General features: G+C 40.4%; 1 protein-coding gene across 1 annotated transcript; it reads right to left on the bottom strand.

Annotated features, from left to right (window-relative positions):
- Positions 1–6787: 6787 nt before the first annotated feature.
- Positions 6788–12501, bottom strand: LOC113780469. The gene is made up of 7 exons (XM_027326268.1): positions 12359–12501; positions 10764–11699; positions 10438–10679; positions 10033–10326; positions 9823–9967; positions 8209–8314; positions 6788–7288 (listed from the first exon to the last, which is right to left on the bottom strand). Exons 1-7 carry the CDS (start codon positions 12499–12501, stop codon positions 6788–6790), a joined length of 2367 nt encoding a protein of 788 aa, XP_027182069.1.
- Between the last annotated feature and the right edge of the window lie 432 nt (positions 12502–12933).

Genomic DNA, 12933 nt, shown 5'->3' with positions numbered 1-12933 from the left:
TATTACATATTCTATCTAAATACATGTCTTGAACCCCCAAACTATTACAATTTGGTATTTAAATGCCCCTTAAATAATCAAACATTAAATTAAAATAAATATACGAAATCAAAACAATTAAAGTGACTAAATAAATACATGAAATAAAACATTCAAAAAGGCATACAATTACGCACATAAAGTCACATAAGGGCACATAGGATTAAGTAAGCTCAAAATAAAGAATAGAGTATACTTCCCTTGAATTGGTGACCTAATGAAGTGGAGTTTATCCCTTTCTACCCTCCAACACAAAGAAAATGATTAAGGTACCACTTTAATTAACAAATAATAATAAAAGATGAAAATAAACATGAAATTGAACAATTAAAGCATTTAAATGAAAGTAAACAATCCATATTCAAGAAATTAAAACAAGGCAGGACCCAATTGAAAGAATTAAAGAAGTTTGCGGGGTCAAATCATTATTATTATAAATATTAAGAGTTTAAATTAAAATAAAATAAAATTAAGGGCTTAAGATGAAGCCTACCAAAATCAAATGCTAAACTTCACAAAATGAATGAAAACCTATTTTCTATAATTAAACAACAAAATTACCCACAATTCCTAATTCTTTTACTAAAAAAAAAATCAAGACTATAAATCCATCAAAAAATCGTTAAACCTCACATTCTCTCCTAAAACTTATGAATAATTTGTCTAAAAATCACATTAAAGCATGCCAAAGAAAAATTAACATTAAAAAGGGCAGAAATGATTAACTTTCCAATTTTTTTTGTCATAGTCGCATTAGATAAAAACTAAGGGGTTAAATTGCAATTCTTGAAAACATTTCATGCAAGCCATCGTAGCTATCATCTTCTGCAACATTTCCTGATGCTTTGAAACTTCAGCTATCTCACACGACAGCAATCTCAACAAGGATCCAACCTCAAGTTCTCATTCAATGCCATAAACTTATCATCAAGACATCATACAAGGGGAAGGAAAATCTAGAACGGAAAGGCTTGCAAGTTCCAAGTTCATTCACAGGTTTCTGGGTTTGCTTTATCGAATTCACAGATCATGCAAACCAGTCTCCAAACTAATGAAAATCATACAACTTATGCCTTTTATTTTCTCAACCAAACAAACAGGAACAGGCAACAACAAAAGGCAGCAAACCCACAAAGCTTTGATGTGTTTCTGAGTTCATCCTCAGCAAGCATCGCACGAGTTAAGCAAGCAAAACAACCAACCATATCATGAACCCTTACCAAACTTTCTAATGATGTATCAAGATAAACTTCCGATGTTTTCTTGCCTAAAAATCAAGTTTAAACAGAACCCCAACTCTAGATTTACACACAAAAAATTCAGAGTAAAGAGAATATTGACAGCAAGTTCTTCCCGCAACTAAAGAAACTTTCTTCTTTCCGCAACTAAAAGAAAGCTTTTGCAACCTCTGAAGCTTTGAGTTTTCCGCAACCTCACATGGCAAGTACATTCCACACCATTGTAATATACAAAAGACAACAAAAATGAAAAACAACTCCAAAACTTTCCTGGCTTCTCCCCCCCTCCCCCACTGGTGAACGTACAGGTTCTTGCCAGCTTTGAACTGGCCAGGATTCCAGTTGAATGCATACAAAAAATGCATGAGATTCATCCTTTCGGTTCAAGATTTTCACTTGGGCACTTCTTCAAACAAAATTCATTAATTTGCGCAGTAGCAAAACCCAAAATTTACAGCAACCCAATCAACTTTCTCTCAAGCAGCAGAAAATACAGCCGCTCCACACGAATGCATAAACATCAGAAAAATGGAAAAATTTCTTGGTAAAAGAAGAAGGAGAAAAGCAAGCAGGTCAATAACTCTCATTTTCATCCATTCGCTACCAAAAATTAAAGGTAGGAAAGGAGAAAGAAAGCCTTACAGTGCTTTTTCCGGTGAAGGTTGACAGCAACGGTGGTGGCTAATTCCCGCAAGTGGCGGCAGTTCCGGCTATTCCTTCGTTCCTTGGTTTTCCTTTTGCTACTGGGTCCTCTTTCTCTTAGCTTTTCCTCTGCCCAAGCTCTTTCTCCTCCAAAGCTTTCTTTTCTTGTTTCTGGTTTCTTGTCTTCCTCAATTTTTCCTCTCGTCCTCTCTATCTCTCTCTGTATTCTTCCCAGAAACCCTCCTTTCTTGTTCCCTTTCTTTTCCTAGTTTTTCTTGCTTTTTCTTGTTCAGTTGTTTCTCTCCCAAAACCTCCTCCTCTCCACAGCTGAAACCTTTTTCTTCTCTCCCTTTTTGTTTTCTCTCTTTTCCAGATTTTCCCCAAGCCTTCTTCTTTCTCCCTCGCCAACTTTCTTACCCAACTCTTTTCTTTTCAGCCCTTGTTACCCCAACCTCCCCGAAGCTCTCACCAGCCTTTTTCTCCCTCCTGCTCTCTCGCAACCTTCAGCCGCCCCCCCACTCTTAATCTTCCCTCTCTCGGGTTTTTTTCTCTGGTTTTCTACCTCACTCCGCCTCTCTGTTTTTTTTTTCAAGGCTGCGTTTCCCAGCCTTTTATAGGTACAAATATCCCTCCAACCCTAGCATCTATTGATGCAGGCTTGCTGCCTTTTCTTGTGGCTATTTTGAGCCCTTAGATGGCTCTTGTTACACAAGAATCTGAGGTTTCTGGATTAAGGCCAGATGGCCTGCACTAGAGTAATCCAATGGAGCCAAAAAAAACTAAAAAAAAATGAGTGGGAAAGGGGCTGGAATGGAGGAGCAATCTGTACTGCTCCATTGCTGGTTTTTGTACCAGTTTTGAAGGAGAGCACGCGTGCGGTGAAGAGGTTTTTTTTTTTTAAACTGATTTTGATTTGATTTTTATCTTTTCTTCTGCTTTTCTTTCTAATTCTTTTCTTTCTAATTTTTTTTCGATTTTCTAAAAATGATTTTTCTCAAGAAATATAAAATGAAACAAAATAAATTAAAAATAAATAAAATATGAATAAAATAAAATGATGAAATTTTGGTGTCTACAATATTACAATCAAGTACATCATTTCTTAAAATAAGAAACCTATATGTAGCACTATGTTCAGTACATCCAATAAATATACAATCAGAAGTTTTAGAGCCTCATTTTCTTTTCTTAGATTTACGTAATAATATTTTAGCAAAATACCCCCTACTTTTAAATATTTTAAATTTGATTTATAATTTTTCAATAACTCATAAGGTGTTTTGTCAATCTTTTTTTGTGAAATTCTATTTTGTAGGTAACATGCAGATAATATAGTTTCTCCCCATAAATTATTAGGAGTATGAGAATTAACTAACATAGAATTCATTATTTCCTTTAGTGTCCTATTTTTTCTTTCATCTACTCCATTAGATTTTGGTGACTAAGGAGGTATTATTTCATGTATTATGCCTTCATATTTATAAAACTTATCTAAAACTAAATATTCACCTCCTCTATCTGATCTAATTCTCGTTATCTTCTTATTAAATTGATTCTCTACCTCAGACTTATAGGATAAAAGGCATTATGAGTATCATTTTTATTTATAAATAAATAAAGCTTTGTATATCTAGAATAATCATTTATAAAAGTAATATAATATCTTTTTTCTCCTCTAATCATAGTTTGTTTTAAGTCACCAAAGTCTATGTGAATTAAATTTAATAATTTAGTTTCTCTTTGAACAATTATACAACTTTTCTTTGTTATATTAGTTTCTACACATATTTCACATTTTTTCATATTATTATAAACACTAGAAAGTAATCCAAGTGCTTGCATTTTCTTTTTGTAGCTAACATTAACATGTCATAATCTAGCATGTCATAAAGAAATTGAATCAACAATATAAATAGAAGAAAATGTATTTTTATTGATCACATTTGAAATGTTAAGTACAAAGAGTCTCTAATTACAGTAGCCCTTACCCACAAATATATTATTTTGGTCAATACAATTTTGTCATATTCAAATAACACTTTCACCCCAACTTTTTCTAACAATGCTACAGAAATCAGATTTGCCCGAATATTCAGCACATGCAGTATATCATTGAGGGCCAAAATTTTTTCTGAAATGAGTTTCAAGAGAACTTTACCCTTACCCAGAACTTTAGCAGTTCGTAAGTCTCCAAGGTAGATCACCTCTTCATTATCTCCTTTCCTATTGGAGTACTACCCACACTTTCACATTGGCTGCAATATTGACTTGAGAGATAACTGCAACAATTATATCATCCCCTTCGACTAAATTAACCTTAGGAGGATTGGCATTTGCTTTTTCACCTTCCTTTTTGTGCCTGCATTAAGCAGTATGGTGTCCTGGTTTTCCACAAACATAGCAATTGCCTTTTTTTCTTCTTAAAGTTAGGATTATTGGGCATGTAATTCTGGGATCTATTGGCATATCTTTTATTGTTATTTTGTATCAAATTAGTTTTGAGAGCCATCTCTTTAGTTTTGACAGTTCTTAACTCTTTTCTATTGGAATCTTCAATCAGAATATGTTTCACGAATTCATTAATGATGTAATTTTTCTGCTTGTGCTTCAGGTTATTTTTGTAGTCAATCCACGATTCGGGCAACTTTTCAATCAACATGCCAGTAGCAAATTTTCAGGCAAATTTATGTCGTCATTTTTCAGATCCTCAAGTAGCATTTGGTACTCCGTGATTTGTACTTTCATTTCTTTATCTTTTGTCATCTGCTATTGGTTGTACTTTCTCCTGATTTGTAAAACATAAAAGACAAATAAATTTTACTTCTTGCTCATAGTAAAATTATCTTGGGTCGTGCAGGGGGTGCAAATCCGTCAGTTTGTACTGAAATGGCCGAACTCAACTTCCCTCTCATGCACTCGAGTCTACACTAGTTTCCAATCTAACACAGACCCAATAAAAGACTAAACATTATAAAGTGATGAGAAGTCCATTTAGTTTTCCTATGTGGAACAAGATCTTTTGAAATACTCCTTTATTTACAACACAAAGTCCTCCCTCTTGTTGGGTTGCGAAATTTATTTTACTTGGTGCTTCTTGGAATATCAATCATTTGCACGATTGGCTGTGAGGTCATTTGGTAAATGCTGTGCTATTAGTTACACCCAAACTTGGTCGGAAGGATGCTGCAATTTGGAACTTATCATCAAACGGTCATTTCTCAATTGCCACAGCATATGAACAGGTTAGACAGAAGAGACATTCTTCTATAGTTTCAAGAATTATTTGAAATTCGTTTTTGCATTTGAAAATATCATTCTGGCAGGGAGGATTTTTCATAATTTGTTACCCACGGATGACTTGATGCAGGTGAAGGACTTTTATATGGTTTCTCGTTGTGCATGTTGTAATGACTATGAATCTGTTTGGCATATGTTCTTTGACGTGAGGTTGTACAGCAAACTTGGAATAAATATGCAAGAATGGTTGGTCTATAGTCTCACTATTCCACATGTATTTCTTCGACACTAATGATCTGGTGTCTTTCTTCAGCATTCGAAAGTATTGATTATGTTAGGTGCATTATTCTGATTGTTATGCTATAGTATTTATGGTTCTTTCTTCAGCATTTGGAAGTATTGATCATGTCAGATGCATTATTCCGATTGTTGTCCTATGGTATTTATGGTGTGCGCGCAATGAAGTAAGATTTCAAGGCATGCAGTTCTCTACTTCAATGGTGTATTATAAAATTGACAGCTTGTTGGTGCTGCTGGGTAAATCATCTTTGATTAATCAAAGTCAGTTGCATGGTGATGAGAACTCGTTGTTGTCTACATGGTTTCGAAAGAGAGGATCAGGGATCTCAAAAGGAGGCTGCAAATGCCTATTGAAGAGCCGTCCAAGTCCTCGACTAAGCTCTTGGGCTGCTTCATGGATATCTCCTCTGGTGGATTGTTGCAAATTGAATATGGATCCAAGTGTGAGAAGAGGTATGGCTTCAAGAGGTGGTTTGGTGTGTGGATTTGCAGGTGAATTCTATTTTACTTTTTATAGGGAATTTGGTGACCTTGATGTTTTATTGGCAGAGGCGAGTGCATTGGCATTTGGTTTGGCTGAATGTCAAGCTAGAGGCTTAAGTCCTTTGTTAGTTGAGGTGGATTCAAAGGTTTTAGTGCAGTTAATTGCTTCATCAACAATATCTAGGTGGCTTCTGTGTTTATTTCTTAATCATAGTCGAGTAGTGCTTCATCAACTATCTGCTATGATCTATCATGTCTTTTGTGAAGCAAATCGAGTAGTTGATTTTCTTGCTTCTCTTGAGAAGTCTAGTAATCATATTTTTGAGTCTTTGACAAATTTACCACGGCAGTGTAGGGTTTTGATTAGTTTAGATAGTTATGGTTTCAAGTATGCTAGATCATTTAATGTAAAGGAATAATACTTCTCATTTACTGTTTTTATTCTTGTACTAGAGGTCAAGTCATATGTCATCCTCCATTATTTATTTTTTATATTAATAAAATAGAAGGCTGCATCCCTTCCCCGTATATGGAGTTTTTGCTAAAGAGAAGAAGAAGAATAAGAATCAATTACAAAGTGGTATGCTATTAGAAATTTAGGTTACATGGTAAAAAAGCATGATGGGGAAATGCTTATATCATGTATAAACAGCACTTTCACCAAGCAAAATTAGTTGCTTCATAAGGCACAGGAAAGAACTACTCCTACATTGTATGCACTGGAATGTTTTAGTTTTGGCTTTAATAAAATATTATGGTTTTTTTTCCAAAATTTTTACTTTTATTCCAAGCATGCAGAGAAGAGTACATGGAGAGGGCCAAAACCCCGAGGCTAGCGCGAAGGGACACTATTCCCGAACACGCTGGACCCGTACATTTGAGAATTCCCTACAATCTAGTGCAACCGCAGCCCTTACTTCCCCTAGGAGGTTGGCCAAGGATGTAGTGGTCCAGTCCTCCCCCAAGTTAGACCCTGTCAGCATATCGACCGGACTGTTCGCTTCCCTAAAGTTGTGATGAATAGAAGCAGATAAGGATTTAAGCATCTCCTGGATCTGTCGTACAAAATTACATAGTGGCCATTTTGAGGAACACCTTGAGGTAACCAGAGAGACCAGGGAGAGTGAGTCCACTTCCACCAGCAACCTCCCCCTAAACGCCATAGAGCACAACTGGAGGCCATGCAGTAGTGACAGGCTCTCCGTTGTAAGGACATCCGTCTCCCCGAACTCCTTGTGGAAAGCAAAAATGACCTTGCCCTCGTGATCACGGAGCAAGCCTCCCCCCGCTCCCTGGCCACGACTGACATTCGCATCCGTATTTAGCTTCACGAACTGCCATGGTGGCCGCTTCCACACAACAGCCACATATTGAACTTTTGAGCGGCACAGGGTAGCCAGAGCTCTCTATGGATCATCCGGGTCCCCTCTGAAATGGGCCGTCCTAAGCACCTTCGCTCGGCCTAGCTGTATCACCAAACTTTCCACCTTCCAAACAACACCTCAAGCATCAAAAGTCACCCATTCGAACCTTGCTTTATTACGGCCTGTCCATAAGGACCACATAATTAAGCAAGGAAGCATCACCCTAATATGATCCCGCCCCACACCTGACGACGAGTCAAACCATGCCAAGCACATATCCGAGACTGAGTAAGAGCTAGAGCATAGTATCCCAAATCTCCTTTTAAAATACTGCCACACCTCCGCAGCAATAGGCCCAACAAGGAAAAGGTACACCAATGACTCCCCCTGGGCCGAGCAGCACGAGCAACAAGAAGCTAGGCTAATCCCCCAATTCTGCAAAACCGAGTCCACTGGGACCAGACCCTATAGGGCCTTCCATACAAAAAAGAAAATTTTCAGAGGAACAATCGCATTCCAAATACGGCTATCCACTGCTGATAAGTTTCGTTTCTGATGAACCGCAGCCCACGCTGATTTGAGGGAGAAGTCGCCAGACGGCGAGTCCCCCCACACCATATAATCTTCTTGATCGGGGAACAACTGGATTTGTTGGACTTGCTGTACCACATGGGGGGGCAACCAACTTGCTAGCAACCCCAAGATCCATCCCTAATCGCCACAGAACTCAGCCAACAGCATATGTGGAGGATCCGTAAATGCCACTATCTTAGCAAAGGGCCGATCCGTTAACCAACGATCGAACCAAAAGTCACGAACCCCCTTCCCAAACACCATCTAATTTTGCTCTCAGCCACCTCATGAATCTTCTCCAATCGATGCCAGGATAATGGTGGTCGACTAACCTTAACCACCATGGGATGCTCCCCCTTTATGTACTTAGAGTGCATAAAATCTGTCCAGATGGAGTCCCTCATCCGTAATCTCCACCACAGCTTACAGACAAAGACCCTGCTCATATTGGTGAACAATCGGAAATCCAAACCCCCTTCGGTAACAGGGTAGCAGCACTTGTCCCAAGACCTCCACCGAATGCCCCTCTCCCCTCCGAATTTGTCCTAGGGGTGAAATCGAGCCGAGTCGAGCTCGAGTAGTAGCCTACTCGAGCTCGAACTCGACAACATCCACCAGGGATCGAGCTCGAGCAATGAAGATCGGGATTGACTCGAGACAAGCACGAGTAAGATCATACTCGACTCGATCGAGCTCGGATGCATATCGAGCTCGAGCTCGAGTCGAGTACTCGAACTTGACATGCATCCGATCGAGCTCAAGCACAGTACTGTGCTCGAGTACTCGAACTTGATGATCCTGTAATTTGTCAACCTGTTTGTTCGCCCCCTTTCATGAAAGAAACAACTCAATGCAAGTCCAAAAATAGGCCTCCTGAATCCCACCAGCAATCCTTCGAAAGCCATGCAATTATCATCAGCAGCAGCAGCATGCAATTATCGAAAGGCATGCAATTTCTGATCAAAGCAACAACAACAGCAATAGCAAATGCTTACTGTTGTTTCTGATCAAAGCAACAACAACAGCAAGCAGAACAAGAACAAACTCTCAGGCAGAATCAGAACAAGAACAGCAACAACAACAACATCAGCTTGCTCTAAGTCAAGACTCAAGAGCTGCCCTCCATTTCCTCAAAGGTCCAGTATAGCAATGGAGAGGGAATGGGATACGCAAATGGAATATATTGAATCGCAGGCTGCAGCCCCCAATTTTTTTGGTTAGGGTTTGGAGATTAAAAATTAATATTAGACTTATAAAATTTAACCTCATAATGCACATATTTACTACACAAATGCACAATAAGTACCTCAATTTGTCAAATGCAGCTGTTGAAATTGGTGGGCTGCTCACGCTGCTACTGCTACGGTGCGACCTACTGCTACGGAGAAGGAAGAAGGAAGAGTAGCTTCAAGCCTTCTTCAACTGCGGAAGTGTTTAAAACTTTAGCTGTCTCGACTGCCTTATGAGTTGTGACAGTTGAGATTTGAGGAGATGAGCCAAAGACTGAGATTGGGATTTGAGAGTGAAGGCTGAACTCTGAAGAGTGAACTGAAGACTGAAGAGGAACGAAGAAGGCGAATGAAGGACAGAGTTTGCAATGCATTTCATCGTTTTTAGTTTACAAGCCAAAATTACTTATTCACCCTTCAATATTATTACAACATAACTGGTTAAACCCGTAAATATTCTAACTAACAAACCTAAAAGAGTAAATTGATATATAAAATATACAAATAGGCCACCAAGCTCGAGCTACTCGACGAGCTAAAATTTCTTGCCATTAATTACTCAAACTCGACTCGTTTTACTGTAACAAGTAGTTCGAGATCTACTCGAGCTCGAATTTGCTCGAGCTCGATTCGAGTAGCTAACCAAGCTACTCGCGAGCTCGATTCAAGCTACTCGATTTCTCTGCACCCCTAGTTTGTCCCACAGAAAAGCATTACAGATCCTCTCCAATTTTTGAATCACAGCTTTGGGAGGGCACATTACCTGCAGCAAATACATCGGCATGGAGGATAGCACATGACGTAACAAGATCAACTTTCCTCCTGAGGAAAGCAGACGCGAGCACCAGTGAAATAGCCGATCCTGCATCTTAGCCACAAGGCCATCAAATAAGCAACAAGTAGCTCGTCCCCTTGAGAGTGATGTACCTAGGTAGGTGAACGGGAGGACCTGCTGTCGGAATTGGAGCTTCGACATTACCAAACGCGTCTGATCCTCCGAAGCCCTATTCGAGATGAACAACGAACTCTTGGCTACATTAACCCGTTGGCCGGAAGACACCTGATACCTACTAAATAAGTCGGAGAGTGCATCCAGACAGCCCTCAGAGCATCTGCCAAAAATCAGGATATCATCAGCAAACGCAAGATAAGGAACCCGACTACTGATGGAAGCATAAAATCTACTCTCTTCACGCTGAAATAGGTACTGCAACCCCCGACCTTAGAATTTTGCCACTAAAATAAATAAAACCGACGACAATGGATCCCCCTGGCGAACCCCCTGGAAAATTTAAGTAGCCTGCCGGGGAGCCATTCACCAGAATCGAGAACCAGCTGTTCGACAAAGATTGAAAATTAAATCAACGTTCCCCTCATCGAAATCAAACTGGCTGAGCATGAAAAGAAGGAAACTCCATTCAACCCTGTCGTAAGCCTTTTCCATATCCAACTTCAATATCAGATTCGGGTGTTTCAGCCTTCGATCTAGATCCATAACCAACTCCTGTGCCAACAAAATATTGTCCGCTATCCTCCTGCCCGGCACAAACCTCGTCTGCCAGACGGAGACCAACCTGGGGAGTAGTCAATTGATGCGGTTTGCCAAAATTTTGGATATCAGTTTCGAACTAAAGTTATTGAGGCTAATAGGTCTATACTCTTTCCACTGCGAAGCCCCCATTACTTTTGGGATAAGAACTATCGACGTGCTCGTAAACCCCCGAGGTTGTTGCCCACCTTCAAAAAATTCCCGTACCGCATTGAGCAGATCCTCACAAATTATCGACCAGCAGCTTTGATAAAAGCCTGCACTAAAGCCATCGAGTCCAGGTGCACTCTCTGATGACATAGAGAAAACAACATCCCTCAACTTCTCCATGGATGGCATAGAGTGTAACTCCAAGTTTTCTAACAGGTTCAATTTTGGGACAGGAAATTCCAATTGTGGGGCCACCCTCTCTTCTCGATTCGAGGAAAATAAGGTGCTAAAAAAATTCACAGCCGAGGCCTTTATACCCTCCATATCCTCAATCCAGTACTCCGCTGCATCCTTAATTCGGGTAATAAAATTCATACTCCGCCTTTGTTTAACCACCGAGTGAAAAAACTTGGTATTTGCGTCACCCGCCTGAATCCATTTAATTGCTGATTTCTGTCGCCAGTATTCACACTCAACAGCCAGGGCACGAGCGTGAGTCGCTCTAGCCTCCCCCCGTCTAGCCTTCGTTACCTCCTCCCGGTTAACGTCATATTCCATTTCGCGTTGACGGAGAATGTCCTCGGCCTCCCTAATTTTCTGGGATACGTTACCAAAGGAGTCCCAATTCCACTTGCGTAGCCTAGCTTTTGTATTACATGACTTGTAGAAAAAACCCCTCATGCCTGTGGCACCCCCCGAAATCTGCCAGGCCTCCCGGACGATTGCCAAGAACTCGGGGTGGGTCCTCCACACATTCAAAAATTGGAAAGAGGAGGCCGTAGCGATGACATCTCCACACCTAATCAACAACAGGGCACGATCTGAGTGACCACGCGACAGGTGAAAAACTTTAGAGCTCCCAAACAACTTATTCCATGCACCATTATGCAGAGCTCTATCCAAACGTTGCCACACCACACCATTAGTCCAAGTGAACTGCGTCCCCTCAAAGCCGACATCCGAGAGCCCACAATTAAAAACTGCTCATTAAACTCCTTCATATTTCGAGGGTTAGGCGGGGCACCTCTTGACCGCTCATTGACATTTGAAATAATATTAAAATCGCCGGCCACCATCCACGGGCCCTGGTACCTAGCGGAAACCACCTCCATGGCCTCCCATAACTGGCGCCTCCTCACCCTTGTGCATTTCGCGTAAACCGCCGAAAATTGGAAGGTGGAGCCGACCACCTAATCTCCATGTGCACCAATTGATCGCCAAATTTGTGGAAATGGATCACCAAGTCATCACACCAAAAGAGCCAAATTTTGCCGCCTAGCACTGCCTCGGCCTTCGTAAAACTCAAGAAACGGCGAATAGCATCGACCTGCCCTCCTTCCGTCATCGGCTCCAGTAGAACGAGCAAACGAATACGGTGCTGAGCACACAAGTGTTTGAGATATCTTTGAGAGTCCTTACGTGCGATTCCTCGCACGTTCCAAACCAGAAAACTAATCTGACTTTTCATTAGAAGAGCGAGAGGACTTAGCTTGAGATAATAATACCTGTAGTTTTTTGTTGTAGTTAACCGGGCGACCCGATTTCCGAAATAACCTGTTCAGTAGCTCAATATCCGTAGAGTCAATGATGCCCCTGGAAGGCACCTGATGGTCATATGAAATGGCCTTGAACCGATGCTCTAATAACCTATGAGGCTCCAGAAGGCTTTGAGAAGATGGGTCACCTACCACCGCCATGGAAGAGGAACGTGACCGGTGCAGGGGTTTAGCGCGTGAGAAGAACCAGACGAAGGCCCCAGAGAGCAGTTCCTGCCTCTTTTCGTTATTTCTAGCTAGCCCCCTGCCTCACTACTACAAAAATGACCTTTAGTCACACACTTAATATGACATTTTCCTAAAAGTGTCACAACAGAAAGTTAATGTAACATGCAGTAGGGAACGTCATTAAAGTGACAAAGAAAACGACAAGTACGACGTCATATCAATTTAACTTATCCAAATAGAAGTGAAAAGTAAAAAACAAAAGTAGGAAAGAGAATGGCGCTACACTTCAGCGCCATTTTTTTTTGGGAAAAATTCTAACTATGCCAATGAATGCAATGAACTTTACTCTTTGTTCATCCTAGTTCTCTCTCCTAAAACCTTCAATCAGGTTAACTATCTCTGTAA

The sequence above is a fragment of the Coffea eugenioides genome, chromosome 8, assembly GCF_003713205.1.
Source record: "Coffea eugenioides isolate CCC68of chromosome 8, Ceug_1.0, whole genome shotgun sequence".
NCBI classification, from domain to species: Eukaryota; Viridiplantae; Streptophyta; class Magnoliopsida; order Gentianales; family Rubiaceae; genus Coffea; species Coffea eugenioides.
The sequence above is the reverse complement of the archived record's forward strand: the minus strand, read 5'-3'. Positions and strand labels throughout refer to the sequence as shown.